Here is a 17,335-nt window from a genome sequence, read left to right on the forward strand (position 1 = left end):
GGAAATCATGTCTCACAAACTTGATTGAGTTTTGTGAAGAAGTAACAAAGAAGATTGATGACGGCAGAGCAGTAGGTGTGATCTATATGGACTTCAGTAAGGCGTTCGACAAGACCGTTTAGCAAGGTTAGATCTCATGAAATAAAGGGAGAACTAGCCATTTGGATATAGAACTGGCTCAAAGGTAGAAGACCTTTGGTGGTGGAGGGTCGTTTTTCAGACTGGAGGCCTGTGACCAGTGGAGTGCCACATGGATTGGTGCTTGGTCGTCTACTTTTTGTCATTTACATAAATGATTTGGATGCGAGCATAAGAGGTACAGTAAGTAAGTTTGTAGATGACACCAAAATTGGAGATGTAGTGGACAGCGAATAACAAGATGTGATGTACTTGGATTTTCAAAAGGCATTTCATGGTAGCTGTAAGGGTTGCTGGATGTGTCAGAGGAAGTGGTTGAGACTGATGCAATACTTAAAAGGCATCTGGATGGATAAATGAATAGAAGTGTTTTGAGGGCTACGGGCAAAATGTTGGTATATGGGTCTAGATTTATTTAGGATGTCTGGTCAGCATGACAAGTTGGACTGAAGGGTCTGTTTCTGTGTTGTACATTTCTCTGATTCTATTTTCCCTTCCCACCATCTTCCTTGCCATCTCCAGGATTACAACAGGATTTGGATCAGAAGGGCCAATGGGCTGAGAAGTGGCAGATGGAGTTTAATTCAGATAAATGTGAGGTGCTGCATTTTGGGAAAGCAAATCTTAGCAGGACTTATGCACTTAATGGTAAGGTCCTGGAGAGTGTTGCCGAACAAAGAGACCTTGGAGTGCAGGTTCATAGTTCCTTGAAAGTGGAGTCGCAGGTAAATAGGATGTGAAGAAGGCGATTAGTTTGCTTTCCTTTCCTGGTCAGTGCATTGAGTATCGGAGTATCAGTTGTTTAGGCCACTGTTGGAATATTGCGTGCAATTCTGGTGTCCTTCCTATTGGAAGGATGTTGTGAAACTTTAAAGGGTTCAGAAAAGATTTATTAGGATGTTGCCAGGGTTGGAGGATTTGAGCTATGGGGAGAGGCTGAACAGGCTGGGGCTGTTTTACCTGGAGCGTCAGAGGCTGAGGGGTGACCTTATAGTGGTTTAAAAAATTATGAGGGGCATGGATAGGATAAATAGACAAAGTCTTATCCCTGGGGTGGGGAAGTCCAGAACTAGAGGGCATAGGTTTCACACAGCGGGTGGTACATGTATGGAATGAGCTGCCAGAGGAAGTGGTGGAGGCTGGTACAACTGCAACATTTAAAAGGCATTTGGATCGGTAAATGAATAGGAAGGGCTTGGAGGGATATGGGCCGGGTGCTGGCAGGCGAAACTAGATTGGGTTGGATATCTGGTTGGCATGGATGGGTTGGACCGAAGGGTCTGTTTCCATGCTGTACATCTCTATGACTCTGTGACTCTAGATAGAATTGGTTTTGGTTTCTTTCCTAGCCATCAATTATTTCTTCATTCCTTGGTTTCTGATTCTTCTTTCTGCAACACAAATCTGAGAATGGCTTCACTAAAAGGGAATGGTTAAATTGCAGGAAGTGGCTTAAAATGTTCCCAGCAACACATCATACCTTCATGTTCTTCAGCTAATTCCGCCTGCTGACACACCTCCCTTTACAGCCATAATGGTGTATTTTGTTAATGATTCGTTTTTGAGATCTCGGTCTCTTTTAGCTCTGAGTCTAGCCAGGTTGTAGTGAGATCTGTGTAATTGTATCATATCATGCCATGCAGCTGAATTTATGCATACAGTTCCTCAATTCTTTTTTTCGACTACCCCTTCATCTGATAAAGCGAATAGTGACAGCTAATTTACAGGAATGGGTAATTATTGATGAAAGGGTTCTGAAGTTGAAATAGTTTTTGACAGTATGAGGAGATACGTTAGGATATATATATTAAAGCTTTGCCACAGCAATAGTTCAGGTAGAAACTACTGTTGTGAGGATAGGTTTTTGTAGGAAAGGAAGATGCTGGGTTGAAGGGGAGGAAGCAGGATAGAGGTATTAGTTTCCAGCTGCACTAGCAAAAAGCCAGCACACACTTTGGGTGGACTCTTGTGGCACAGTGTTAATGTCCCTATCTCACCACAAGGAGGCCTGGGTTCAAGCTCCACCTGCTCCAGAGCTGTGTCATAACATATCTAAACAGGTTAGATTAAAAATATCAACACACAATGAACTGAATAGTCTCCTTCCGCTCTTCTGGGTTTCTATTATCTCAACATTAATATAAAGCTTAATTCCTTTGCCACCTATTGATTTATCTTGCTGATACCCATCAAAGCCTCTACCTCCACTATCCCATCCATACATATTTAGATTTGCCCAGCTTCCCAGTGATAAATTAATAGATGCAGAGCAAGAACCTAAATATGGAGTTTCAGTTATGATGTTTGAGAGTGGGTTAAACCATCTTAACCATGCAAATGTTCTATGACAGCAACAATCAAGGTTGTTCCAATTGATATGGAGGCTGAAAAGGCAGCAGAGTTTCTGGTATTGGTCACTATCCAATGGCTTCTGCTTTGGATGTTGGATGAGAACATTACTGGGCTTGACTGTGAAGTCTTCCATGGTACAATACAATAATTGTCACCCAACTATTCAAAAATGATCACTTTTGCAAAATACTATTGAGATACGTGATCTACAAAAGATATCTAAACAGAAGTTAATACCTTCCAGAGAACTGGTAGAACAGGTAGAAATTGTGAGGAAAAGAAATTAAAAAGAAGCTGCTCCAAACAGCTTAACTGGTCAAATATCCAGTTGTTCATACAGATAGCTTGTTCTCAGTCCAAGTAATAAAATTGATGATAAAATAAGCACCTTCCATTTCTTCATTTGTTTGTGTTTTTTTTAAGTCACTCAGTCTGTGAAATGCCAATAAAGAGAGCAAAGAATATTAACACAAGCTTATAGCACAGTTAGACTGAGAACACTTCAGTTCGATTTTTTAATAACATGGCACAATTTACATAACACAAGTTTTGTTTATGAAGCACATGCCAAAGATTCAGAGTCGCTTCACTTTACAATAGGATCTGTAAAGGACTTCATTACGTACATGGTAAACAGCATATCTGCAAATGAAAATCTATAGGCAATATTGAGTTCTAGCACTACTGATCCAGTGTACATTATTTTTTGTTCCTCAAAAACACTGCACAACATCAGGAGTTCACAAATTTGAAGCGCACAACTAAACCTTCAGGTGACTACTAAAATAGATCTCTGCTCATAAGAAACAACTGTCATAGATAGAATTTTTTCAAAACAGAATAAACAACTTCAGATAGCACTTTAATACACTATTAGACCAACAGAACTAATTTTACTTCATCAACATAGTTTACAATCCTCAGACACAATGTAATGTGCTAGACTTGCAGTTAAGTGAATTGTGTGTTGAAAAGGCTCCGTTGAGGAATGCAGACTTTTGGATGAAAAGCCAGGGCATTCACCTGCTTGCATAGTTGGGAATATCTGTACAGCCACAAAAAAAGTTATCTAACACAGCACAAGCAGACTGTGTTAACAGATAATTAATCTCCCAATAGCACGCTTTGTCCAACACTTCTGAATCAGCTGTTACACAGCTGCCCTTAAATTTATTTACATTTGTACATGGTAAAGCTTTTTGTCTCTTCCTTTTTGCATATATGTACCAAGTCCCATCCAACCAAGGAACTACCTTTATACACAATTGTCTATACAGCCTGATGCCTTCACTCCAAGTCTTAACCATAATATTTCAAAGACAATTCAGCTCTCCTCAGGTTGCCTCATTTACCACATACCCAAATTCTTGATAAATATAGCAGTTACTCTTTTTAGCTTGCTCTTTCTTCACAACACATTTTTTATATATATACTACAAATAAAATTAACAGGAAATAAGGAACAAATTGACATTAAACATTTGCAAAATTTAAACTTAAAATGTACAAAACTGTATTTCCTGCAAAGTATTTTTACATTTTTATGGTGGCGAAGGCCACACCCACTGAGTAGGGTCCACTGAAGTCCAATGCTTCATTTGGTGGGTTCTCACACTACAAAAGTTGCCTTTACTGACAGGGTGTCTTTAATAAGTTAGATTGGTTGATAATTTCATGTTTGCATTATCGTGCTTCAATGTCTTTGTGTGTGTGAGAAGGTGGCCTGTCCCGTGTCTCTGTGTTTGTCAAGGGAGTAGTCCTTCTTGGAGAACCAGCACGTGCTCCACCTGTTGGTATGAGAGGGGGAGGGGCACTCAGCGCTGCTGTGGGAGGAGTCTTATTAAGGATGCCATTTTGATGTGCTGCTGAAGGGCTCACTCTGGGGTAGTGCATGCTGGGAAGCCCAGGTGTCAAGAGGCTTGGGTGAGGCATGTGACCATCCAGGGTAGCTGCATGAATGGGATGCAGGCGGCCATGTTCATAGTCATCTCTAAGCATGTTCAATCTTTCGCGTTCTTCCAAGTGGCTCATTCTCTCATGTTCACGCCTAGGGTCGATTGCTAATGGATGATCACGACTGTAGTCATGGGGCTCCCTGTCCCTGTATGAACGTTCTGTCTCATAAAACCTTGGTGCTGACAGCCGTTGCAAGGGATCACTTCTTAACAAGAAATCTCTGGCTAGTGGATCTCTCCGATGAATGTCCAATCCCCTATAGGGATCTCTCAAAGGATCCCTCATTGGATCCCAGTGGAAAGGGGGATAGGGAAAGCGCTCACTTCCAGGTATTGGACTGATCCCCATAAAAGGAGCTACCATCCGTGTCCTGTCCAATGTATTAATGCTATTCATGGGATGCACCCCACTCATGGCCATAGCCATAGGCATGGAGGTCATCGAGGGGTTAGGATGGACACTGGGCAACGAGGTGGGTTGAGAATGCTCAGAAGACCTTTGTGTCTGGATCACCTCAGAAATAATATCATTGTCTTCTTTCCGTTCCTCCTTCACTTTAACCTCATTGGCCTTTTTCTGGTGGTCATATGAAGACTCACTTTTCCTATCGACATCTCGGCTGGCAATACTGCTGGATCTTGTGTTATCTGCGCTCGGTAGCCTGATGTAGGGCGAATTCACTCGATTCATATGCTTGCTGGAATCTTCCACAATCCTGCTTTCCAATCCCAGGCTTTCCTTCTCAAGAGCATGATTTTCCTTAACTTTGTGCTCATCAACAGATGAGTCCTTCCAAATATCTGTGAGATCCCGTTCCCGGGGCTTTTCTTTATCTCGCAGCTCGTTATTTACATGATTTCTGTTGTGCTCACTGGAACTGCGATTGTGTCCCAAAGAATTTACTTGATTTACAGAAGGTGAGGATGCATGGGTGGAGTGTCGCTTCTCAATACTATCCCTGTGGATAAATACACAAATAAAGAAACAAGGCTTAGACTCAAAATCTTATTTTTTCCATCGCAAGTCCTTGCCTTAAAATCTCATTTGTAACAGATGATTTCAGACCATTTATTAAAAAAAAGGAATCCTAAATAATCCTAAATCCAATCAATAATTTTAATATCCCATCTCAGCAATCATGTCAATGTTATCAAGGCAAACGACAAAGGAGGGGGAGTGGAGACTAAGACATGTTGTGGACCGTGTGAAGGATTGCACAGAGCTGCCTTGATCATGTGAGAACCAGTGAAGTGTCATTCCCATTTTAGATGAATAGGAAATATATCTCTATTATAAAATAGCTTTTACGAAAAAAGTACCCAATGGTGAGGGCAATCCATTTATGAAAAATTAAGGACCAGCTTGTGTAACAATGCATTTTGTGTGCGCATTCAAATTCTTAGAGCTTGCATGCTCCCTGGACACAGATGTTTGGACATGTGGAACTGAAAAGACAGGAGATAATTTACAATAATATTTATTTGGCCATAACAACATTTTTTAAAAAAATCTTTCATTGCATTTTAATGTTGCAAATAGTTTGTGACTGAGCTGACTGATAATATTGCATGAATGAGGAGGGATATTCTTTCCTCTGTCTCAATATCTTACGCTGCTCAGGTCAGCTTTTACAGAACAAAATCTAGTTAAATTGGAAATATCTAAGTGATGTCTAAGATTTGAATCTTCCAATCCCACATATCATTTGTCAGTGGTTTTTGTTGCTAAATGGTCCTAGTTCAGATACAAAATCTATTTGGGATCATCTCAATATGCTTATCACGATTTTATCTTAGGATGAATAAGTCATTAATCCTTACTGTGTCAAGAAACCATTTGTACAAGGAAGTTTGAATTTGTGTGTTCTCGATTAATTAAAGATAGTTTCAAACTATTTCCTTAATGGTGGCATTCTGCAATAAATCTCACCCTCTGTTAAAAGAAACACTTCTTATTGTTGGCTTCCAACCACCTTTGAACCGGATGGATTTGACCAACAGCTAATTGGAATCAAAACGGTTTCCTACTTTTCCTTTCAATGATTCAGTTTCGTCTAATATTGGGCAATAGTGTACTGTAATATATCAGTACAGTGTAATAGAGTAAAGCAAGCATGTTTAAACAGCAATGTTCTCTAAAAACTGCACAGTATTTTATAATCAGCAAAGTTTGAGAATTATTGAAACTACTCCAGACCAATATACTAATAACATAATCAGCACCTAACTTTGCTCAAAACAAAGCACAAATGGTAGATTCTCTTCTGCTTAAATTTCAATATAGTGACTAATTCTTTTTTAGTGAATGTATTAAAGGGTCAGAACTGTTGATGGCAATGTTTAAAGTGGGCAGCACAGTAGCACAGTGGTTAGCACTGCTGCCTCACAGTGCCAGTGCCAGTGCCAGGTTCAATTCCCGCCTCAGGCGACTGATTGTGTGGAGTTTGTACATTCTCCCCGTGTCTGCGTGGGTTTCTTCCGGGTGCTCCGGTTTCCTCCCACAGTCCAAAAATGTGCAGGTTAGGTGAATTGGCCATGCTAAATTGCCCGTAGTGTTAGGTGCAGGGGTAAATGTAGGGGAATGGGTTTGGGTGGGTTGCGCTTCGGCGGGACGGTGGGGACTTGTTGGGCCGAAGGGCCTGTTTCCACGCTGTAAGTAATCTAATCTAAAGTACCTCAGAAAGAATTAAATGCCTCTGCAATTTGGCGCACACTACATGCAATTTTCAAGATCACTAGAAAAGTACTACATTGTCTGAATGACTAAAACTACTTGCTTCTCAAACCCTAACATTGCTACATATTAACTTAGAGTGCTGTCAGATTTCCAATTTTGTACAAAATAAACTCAGTTTGGCAGAACTTTGACTTGGTACCAGCTACTTTTCCACTTTGGATACAAGACTTCAGGATTGAATTTGTTTCCTGTGGAGTTTCCCATGGAGGCCAGGGTACATGTTACACATGATTTAGCCCAGCTTGTAGTTTGGTCTAGAATGTCCTATCATGATACAAATCCTCACAAAAACCAAGTAGCCATGAAAACTCAGGGAATGTTTAGCTAACTCTGATCTTTTCTAACACAGTGAAGTATTTTAACACTGTTGTACTGCAAGTACACATTGTTTTTAAAAAGCCAGACATTTCATTGGAACTTTACAAGCTTTAGATAAGCCTTGTGGGTGAATTAAAATCTTAAAAAGACACACATTGAGCGCTGATAAGGTCCGGGGTATCACCCCGATGCTACATTTCCCCTGGAACAATTCCTTACAGCTTTAAAATAATGCCACTGCCGTTGGGTACTTTGATCCTCTGATACACAGATCTAAAGAATTGTTGGACATGGATATGTACCCACTTGCCCATTAAGGGGGGAGGCTCAGCAGGATATAGGGACAAGAGGAAAGTTGAAAAGAAGAGCTACTTTGAAGCCCTTATACAACTCCAGTAGCAGCACAATGAAACTAGCGCACTGCCAGCAGCCTCTCCTGCAAGCCAGTCCTAATATTTGGTACATGGAAGGAGACTCTAGACAATAAAAAGGAAGAAAGTTAAAATATCTTGCTCATTAAGTAAAGAAATACAGCCTTATGCTATTCAAACTACTTCAGCCACCATTTTGAAATAGTGATAAAATAATTCCAGTATTCGTTTAAAATAACAGTAACAAGCAAACATGACAAAATTCTGAACATATTTAAGTATCACAAGGTGCAACAAGCAAATGATAGACCACGACAAGCAGGAATATGCTGAAGCATGCTACCATTCTCCACTTCACAATATGAAAGGCAGCTCATAGATTACACCTCACCAACTGCATATTATTTTAATCAGTGACCATATCAAAAATGATTAGAAAGTCACAACTTTAATATCCCCCAAGGTGTTGACTTTGATCAAACATGGAATTTTCTTTATTTAAGTTAGTTAACTCTTTCCAGCCAAAGATAAACCATTTGTATTAAAAAATCTCTTATTCTTCCCTCACTATCTTCCTCGTGTTCTTTTATTTTGTTGCCATCACAATGGTCAATTATCATTTGGTCTTTTCTCTGTCAGTCATTTTAACCTAACCCAGCGACAGGGAGCTGATGTGATTGGTTTTCCTAGCTAAATTTTCTATGGGAGTCAATGAAAGCTAAAGTCAGGCAGTGTGATGAATGAGTGATTGTTTTATTCATTGTTGTTTCCCACTGACTGGATTGGGTTAAAATTACCTTCTTTACTCTGGTGAGTTCCAAGTCCATGCCCTACCCACTCCTCCACTTCCCTGCATCCTGACTTCTAGGAAATGTGGTCTTTCTCTCGATTTGTCCTTGCCCTGGCCTTAAAACACTTATAATCCAACATCCAGCTACTCTCCTTCATCCAGATTACTAGATAAATATGAAAACGATCAAAGGAATAGGCCCAAATAGAGTGGACTGTTATTCACAGTACAAGACATGGGACATTTAGAACATTAAGTGCCTTAAGACCACCTTTGTGGTTACTAAAATAACCTCATAATGCATATGCTTTAGAGCTATGTCCTGCTTATTACGTAGATGCCCAATGAAACACAGTAGCAAGAACTGCTATCCAATATTTTACAGAGACTGAGCTACGCATGGTCATACTGGGTATACATAAGAGATTTGTTTAAATGTTAGGTTCATAGAATTGCACAGAGTACAAAAATGCTGTTCAGCTCATCAAATGCATACTGGTTATCTAGCACCTATCCACTCAAGCCCTATTTTCTAGTACTTGTTCCTTATTATTATGCTATGGTGCTTCTAGTGATCATTTAACCAGCTCCTAAATGTTGTGGCTTCTTGACCAGTCTCCAAAGCAAGATCTTGTCAGAAGCCTTATTGAAGTCTATGTAGACTACATTTTACTATCTTCATCCACACAACTTGTCACCTCTTGGAAAAAAACGTATCAAACTTGAGAAGTTTATAAAATGGATATGGGGACATGGATAGGGTAAACAGACAAGGTCTTTTCCAGGGGTGGAGGAGTCCAAAACTAGAGGATATAGATTCAAGGTGAAAGGGGAACAATTTACAAGTGACCCAAAGGCAACTTTTTCACGCAGAGGGTGGTGTGTTTATAGAATGAGCTGCCAGAGGAAGTGGTGCAGGTTGGTACAATTACAACATTTAAAAGGCATCTGGATGGGTAAGTGAATAGGAAGGGTTTAGAGGGATATGGGCCAAATGCTGGCAAATGGAACCACATTAATTTAGGATATCTCCTCAGCTTGGACGAGTTGAATTGAAGGGTCTGTTTCCGTGCTGTGTATCTCTCTGACTCTATGATCTCCCCTGACAATGCCATGCTGAGTAACCTGGATTAATCCTTACATCTCCAAATGAGGATTAATTCTAACCCTCAGTAATTTTTCCAACAGTTTCCCTCTCAATGATGTTAAACCTGATGGCCCTGGTTTATCCATAAGACCAGAAAAAAGGAGTAGATTGTTTGGCCCCTTAAGCCTGCTCTGCCAATCAAAAGGATCATGAACAACCTGATATTCCTCACATCCACTTTCCTTTCCTTTCCCCATAATGCTTGAAGCCCTTTCAAACCAAGAAGCAGTGTTAGCCCAAAATATACAGAAGTACTCTGCCCTCACAGCTCTCCATGCCAAAGAGTTCCAAAGACCTATCACTCTGAGACGAGACACTTTTTCTCATGTGAGTCTTAAATTGGCACTACTTTGTTCTGCGACTATGCCCTCTGGTTCTCCACGCCCCATGATGGGAAATATCCTCTCAGCATTGCCCTTGTCAAGCCCAGTAATAATCTCATATGTCTCAATGAGATCACCTCTCCTTCTCCTAAACTTCTCTCTACGCTTTAGAGTCCCAAACCTTTTAGCTTTTGCTCATAAGACAATCTCTCCTTACCAGGGTTCATCCTAGTGAACTTTCTCTGAACTGCCTCCAATGAAATCAGATCTTTCTTTAAATAAGGGGACCAAAACTGCTCATAGTATACCAGATATAGTCCCACCAGCACCTTGTAAAGGTGCAGTAAGGCTTCTCAACTCATACTCCAACCCACTTGAAATAAGGACCAATATTCTATTAGCCTTTTCTGATTTTCTGCTGTACCTGTGTAAGCTTTCTGGGTTTCATACACAATCCCCCAGTGCCTTTGTGTGGCAGTTTTCTACAGTTTTTCTCCCTTTAATAATATTCTGTTCTTTGGTCATCCCTTCCAAATGAACAACTTTGTATCTTCCCACATTATATTCCATGTGCCAACTTTCAGTGGACTTAACTTATCAGTATCTCTTTAAGCTGTTTGTATCCCTCTCACAGCCTGCCTGTCTGCCTATTTTTGTGTCATCTGCAAACTAGGCTGCAGTACACTCACTTCCCTTGTCTGTGTCATTAATACACATTGTAAACAATTGCAGTCCCAGCACTGTTCCTTGTGGAAGCCTATTAGTTACGGATTGCCAACCTGAAAACAAACCGCATATCGCCACTGCCTGTTGCCTGATCATGAGCCAATTCTCAATCCATGCCAATATACTACCTATAACACTTTGCTCTTCTCTTACGATTTAACCTTTTGTGAGGAACCTTGCTGAATGCTTTCTGGAAGTTTCTATCACCTTAAATAATGATGTCATATTAGCTGTCCTACAGTCCTCTTTGCAGAGAGAGTTTAAATGTTAACATAAGGATCACTGCAATCTCTTTCCGTGCCTCCCACAGCAGTATAAGAGACATTTCATCTGGATCTGGGTATTCATCAAATTTTAAGCCTGCTAAAACCACTATTACTCCTCCCTCTCAATTGTGATTTGTTGTGGTATATCACGGTTCCCTTTTCTATACCTATATTGGTCTTTACGTGAGTACAGACACAAAGTTATCATTTAAAACCTCGCCAATGTTTTCCGACTCCACCCAGTTTGCCACTTTGTTCCCTAATGGACCCCAACCTTTCCTGAGTTATCATCCTGGCCCTATTAAACTTATAAAAATGTCTTGTGGGTTCCATTTTACTCATCAGTATTTAATCAGCCCCTCATTTCTTTAGTGAGTAATACCCCCGCACGGTTTTTAAGTCTCGAAGTCTTCTAATATTCTGAGCTGTTGGTATCTACCATAAGCTTCCGTTATTTAGTTTATTAAAATCCAGTTCATTCCTCAATATTCAGAGTATTCTAGAATTTTTGGTCCCACTCTTCACCTAAAATTTCAGTTGGAATGGAAAGCCATTGAAGTTTTAGATTCCAGAAGGTTGAGATCAAATGGGTAAAACAACCCTCTCAAAGGCACCCATTTGTATGCAATATGAAACTGAAGAGATTGGGATTCCATGGTCTCCTTGTCCTTCACGACCCTGAGCTAAAAGAGTGACAGCGGTGTGGACAGTCTCCTCAAGGGAAGGACAGCTGCCCTGCCATCACTTAATAACCAACTGGAGATGTCTCTCTGGTACAGCTAATCAGAGCCTAGCAACGTTGGAAGTACCAATGCCACCAGTAGTGGCAGTGGCCACTCCTAGTACAAAACTCAGGCGATGCAAGGGGGTGAGCTGCAATGCATCAGACCAGTGAGAGGTCCTGGGGGAAGAAGGTTGGAGGAGTCAACACTTTAAGAATCCCTCCTTTGAGTCCCAGTAAAAGAGAGGAACCCCTAGTTCGTCATTTGCCCAACTGGCCACTTTGTGTGGCCATTGTTTGCCAGTTAAATGGCAGCGATGTACAGGTGGGCTCCTCAGTGCCACCTTGCCGCTGGTACAATTATATTGGGTGGCAGACAGGATGTATTTACCAAAGCCCCCTGCTGGCAGGAGAAGATAAATCCAGTCCATGGGCTCAAATGATGAACATATAGATTGACAGTGGAAACATTAAAAGAAATATTCTCACACTTACTATGAGTAAGAAGGGAATGAGATAATGGTTATGTCTTAATCTTAGCTGTGGCTGTAGTCAACTACAGAATGCTACTGCTTTCACTGGCTATGCCCCTCTGAGAACCAACAGCACTAAGAATAGCGAATGATCAGTTGGATACAATCCATATCTGATTTAGCAGAGATTAACCTGAAAGTTTGCTGAAAGCAAACAGTGTAGCTTCCTCCCCATGGTGATAACATTTTACCGATATGATTATAAAGAGGGTGCAAAGACTAACATCGAGTATTTAGATCCACATTTTATTTAACAAAGCTGTTGACTGGAGTTCTACCTCCCCAAGTGAGTGCACCCTGAAAAGTGGTCTCACTGATCTGCATGGATCTTCTAGCCACAGTGGTAAGATACTGAGGGATGCCAAGAGAGCTACCCTGATAGACGGAGAGATTTAACTCGAGAAATGGTTGAGGCTGGAATGGGAGAAAATTCCAAATTGCTTCAAAAAGTTCAACGTCAACAAAATTAACCAGTCCAGATTGATACAATCACACTTCCTCCACATTGAATTATTGAAGTGAACCATTCCCAATGTTATTTCCACAAATGGGAGGACACATATTTTAATAAATTGTACCTCTCCATAGAGATTTTTATACAAGACTTAAAATACTTCTAGATAAAATGTTTATCGATAAAACGTTCCTCCCATTTCATCAGCATTATCTAACTGGCTTAGTAAAAATAATAAGGTAAGAAATTGACATAACAACATTGAGGAATACAGAAATTGGAATTCAAATTCGTCAATTGTTAACAGAATAATAGACATTTTTCCAAACCATTCCAAAAATAAACCAAACTTTTTTTTATTTGCCAATCCCATTAGCAGTGTTGTCAAAGGTGTACTCTAATTGCATATTGAACTTGAAGGTGTGCCTTTCAGGATTCACATCATGTCAAAATGAATTCTGGTGTGCAACAGTACAGCATTAGCACAACTTTATGGGCATTGCAATGGTAGTCTCTCAGTGATAATGAACACCTAGGATCAATAATGGGTTCTATTTAGTTTTGTCAATATTTTTTTCAAAGGATATAAAGAATTAGCACCAGTTTAAAACAGCTACATTTTAAACACCAGGCAAGCATACTGTTTCTGATTCACATTGCTGGAGTTTAGAATACTCTAGGCTAACTAAAATTTCTCTAGTTAATAGGACGGTAGAAGTACCATGTTAATTCCCTTTTCACTGGCAGCAGCTAATCAACTCTTTGAAGAACCCATTAGTGAATGAGCAATAATGTATCATTCTAGACAGAAAATGGCTTATTTGTGATGTTACAGTTACAGCTATATTTGTGGTTAGTTCTGTGCAAAATAAAATAAAAATGGAATGATATGATATTTTTAGCTTGTGGACCTCCTTAATTGCCTACAAACAGGTTCAAGGGATATCAGTTTCTGAATTTAATCAGAATATTGATGCTGTTTTTAGATGCCTGGTTTGAGTAGTTGATTATTGATAAATTTAATATTAAAATGATTTTAGCAGTCTTAGGTTTCAAAAGAGGCTCCACCAGTAAAAATGAACAGAAACATTCTAATTAGCTGAAGTTGTGGATCAGAAAACTACTCGAGCAATTATAATTATTTGTAAAGAAATACTTTAATAAGATCCTAAAAAAATGGTGAAAAATGCCTTGTTTTTAAAATTAACATTATTAAATTCCTACTTAAATCTAATACTGCTATCATTGAAAGAGCGGCTTATTGTTCCAGAGCATAGGCTCTCTATTTGTGTTCAATAAGGAATGGAATAATGGTGTTTGTCTTGTAATAACATGATCAGATGTTCCTCATCCAGAAATGAGGCAGCACCACAGCATTCCATTTATGGTGACCATGCAAGATATCCTGGCTGTAAACCCAACCACACATCCCCCAGATTTAATTCCCTCCGTTATTTATTTTAGTTTCTTATTTATCATGGCTCTTTAAAAGAAAATTATGTATCTTTTAATTCAGTGGTGTGAAGTCAATCGGCAAAGTTTGAGAGCACATGACTTCAGTGCCACACCATGTTTGGGCAGAACATATCTTCTCTTCCTCCACCAGTGAGATTCAGATCATAGCTGTGCTACGTATAAAGGGACCACTGAATCAAGAAAGGAGAAGGAGAAAGATGTTTCAGAGATAGTCAACCTCGACTATTTTAACATGTGTCCTGGAGGCACTTCACGGAGTAGTGACAGGTTGCATCTAGGAACAAGCTATCCTGTACCCACTGTCAAATGGAGAGTGGATGCGTGGAAGAAATGCAAAAGGAGGCTGGAACATTATCTAAAAATGGGCATAGGACAAAACTGAACGAATTATAGCTTGTGAATTTCACATTTCTCTGACTTTAAAGATTGAAGGTAGCGAATGTCAATTAAAATCAGAAGACTGTTAAATTTGCAAATATAAAATATGTGAATCATTAACTGAGGTAGAGGTGCCCAATAAAGCACATGAATCAGCCAATTGGATTTGAAGGAAGTTTGCCTAGACATTATATGATAATGAATGACCCACACCTTCGAGTTCATTGTTTCTTTTTAAATAGAGAATCGGACTGGATGAATTATTTTGCTTAACCCCTCGTACCTTTCTTTTTCATCTTTACTAACAGAAGAGTCTCGTTTTTCTACATCTCTATCTCTGTCATGAGCTGCTACAGAGGAACTGCGCTCTGGCTCCCCTGGCTTCAGCCAAGGGGGTGGGGTTGGAAACGAAGGTGGCGTTCTGTGGAGTCGATTCCAAGGTTCGTGAGGGTTGCTAAAGCTCTGCATACTGGGGCCATCTTTGTGGCTGAACATTGTGTTGGATGCTGAAATGGTTGAGAAAACAAAAATACAAAAAAAAAACAATGTTTAAAAAGTCTGGCAGGTAGGCTTGTCAGTACTTACCAAGCAACGCACTCTGAGTTTAAAATGTATACATACTATTGGCAGCTGGGAATAAGAAGGGAAAGATTACAGCAATATACATTGGCATTTAACCCCTCAAATAATCAATAATTAAAACAAATTACAAGAAAGCTAAATTCATTTGAAAAGATCACATCTAATTTGGTAACAAAGAGGAAAAGATTAATTCAAAGAAAGTTCAAATTTAGTTTGCCTGTCTACCTTTATCCACACTCCACATGCAGGAGTCATGATGGAGATTATTTTCATGCAACATTTCAGTTGCCGGTTCTTTTCAGGCCCATAGGTCACTAGAAGCTGACAAACAGGATGAACATTGGCTGTGTTTATATTCCATAGGTCAGTTGGATCTTCAAGATTAAAGGCAGAACTTTGTTGGCCTCCAGTCAATACGAGGGAGGTGGGACTGAGAGGTTTGGATCGGTGGTGGTATCACGTGATACTGGCAAAAAAAGCAAGGTGCTGTATTGGCATAGTGCCCCCTGGGCAGTCTTGCCCGGGAGCAGGCAGGAACCGGATCAGTTGCCCCCTCCAATGGGCATGAAGCCAGTTTTCATAAATTTAGGTCCTGATAAGGAACATTGTAAGGGGACGACTGCAATTTGTCAACAGTAGGACCTCCCCCACCCAAGTTCCATTGCACATAAAGGTGATGAGCTTCATGGCAGTGGTCGTCTTACAGATCAGAGGCTCCATACCCCCTCTAGAAAGTGTTGCCAGAGGAAGAGGAAGTTCCTATGGGCCATCACTCCCACTGGAGGGCTTTAACCTTTAAGATGATTAACCCAGCTTTTCTGCTTGACTATCCACAGTATTAATATGAACTTACCTCTACGACGGTGTCTCTGTTCTGAGGTTTCCTCTGTGTGGCTTCAGCCACAACCACCTCTTGTAATGGATCTGCTGAGACCTCAGAGATTCTGGTCCTCTGATTAGGTCAGCAGCGCACTCATCTTTCTTGGTTGGACTTTAGGCCTGCAATTGGCCTATTAGGTGGCTGCCTATAGTAAAATAGTTCAGTCCGTCCCATTGGGAGCAAGTTGCTCAGGACCAAATTTCACCCTAATGTCCTGAAGGACACGGTAAAATTCAGCATCAGTTCTGGCAAGCCCCAAAATTTCCACCATTGAGTTTAACTGACACTGAGCTCCGGAGATCTTCTACTTTGCTAACTCTGTATCATTTCAACAGTGCAATGAGCATTTAAAACATCTGCATGAGCTAAGATAAAACTTTTCATGAGAAAATTTCATGAGAAGAATGCATTTTATGTGGGTTTGACCCCCTTAAAATAAAACAAAGCAAACCATGCAACATTGAACTGGATGCAATCCAACTTATCAAACACCAACCATAATTCCTAAAATTGTTGAGACACAATCTATAACACAGGTCAGATTTATACAGGTTTTTCACATGTACGTACAGATTCTTTACGATAAAGATATCTGAACAGACTAAGTGACATTGGTTTGTAATTTTACTTCAACAATTTAGAACATGTTTTGCAATGGTTTCATCTGTGTTTGCAATCTACTCCTCTTAAGTGTACAATGCACAGGATATGTTGAGTGACAGAATGAGTTATCAATGTGAATTGACTTGGGGCTGTGAACACAGCTTTTTGAAGGATCAGTCGAGTTTGCCAATAGCTCAATGTCAGGGAAAGCTCAGGGAACAAGGCAATGATGGTATATCACAGAACTCAGCACTAAAGAGTCATGTCTTCACTTAATAGACCAGATGATCTGTTTCTGTACTCTAACATCTGAGGGGAAGAACACAGAGAAATAAACATGATCGTCATCAAGACAAAAATACCTGGACTTAAAGTGCCAAACTTGCAGGATACAGAAGAACGGTAGGGGGAAGAATGCTGCCCATGGAACATCGTGTGGTCACCCTTCCAGTAGCACAAGAAATGTTGCTCCATGAGTTAACAGCATTTCCACTTTTTAAAATATCAGACCTAATTTACTAGAGAATGAGATATGAAATTCTGGCTAATTTTTTAGATATAAAAGACCAACTGCAGATCAACAGC

At 40.1% G+C, this 17,335-nt stretch overlaps 1 protein-coding gene across 10 annotated transcripts in view; it reads right to left on the reverse strand.

The window, feature by feature from the left end:
- Positions 1–2,986: 2,986 nt before the first annotated feature.
- auts2a (activator of transcription and developmental regulator AUTS2 a) overlaps positions 2,987–17,335 on the reverse strand; it is a 1,176,696-nt gene continuing 1,162,347 nt past the window's right edge. For all 10 annotated transcript variants that reach the window (XM_072589564.1, XM_072589566.1, XM_072589565.1 and 7 more), the window contains 2 exons: positions 14,969–15,191; positions 2,987–5,404 (listed from right to left, as the gene is read on the reverse strand). In XM_072589564.1, coding sequence (XP_072445665.1) covers positions 4,174–5,404; positions 14,969–15,191 — 1,454 coding nt within the window. In that variant the 3' untranslated portion in view covers positions 2,987–4,173. The remainder of the gene's footprint in view (positions 5,405–14,968; positions 15,192–17,335) is intronic.

This window comes from Chiloscyllium punctatum, chromosome 19 (genome assembly GCF_047496795.1).
Source record: "Chiloscyllium punctatum isolate Juve2018m chromosome 19, sChiPun1.3, whole genome shotgun sequence".
Taxonomy (NCBI): Eukaryota; Metazoa; Chordata; class Chondrichthyes; order Orectolobiformes; family Hemiscylliidae; genus Chiloscyllium; species Chiloscyllium punctatum.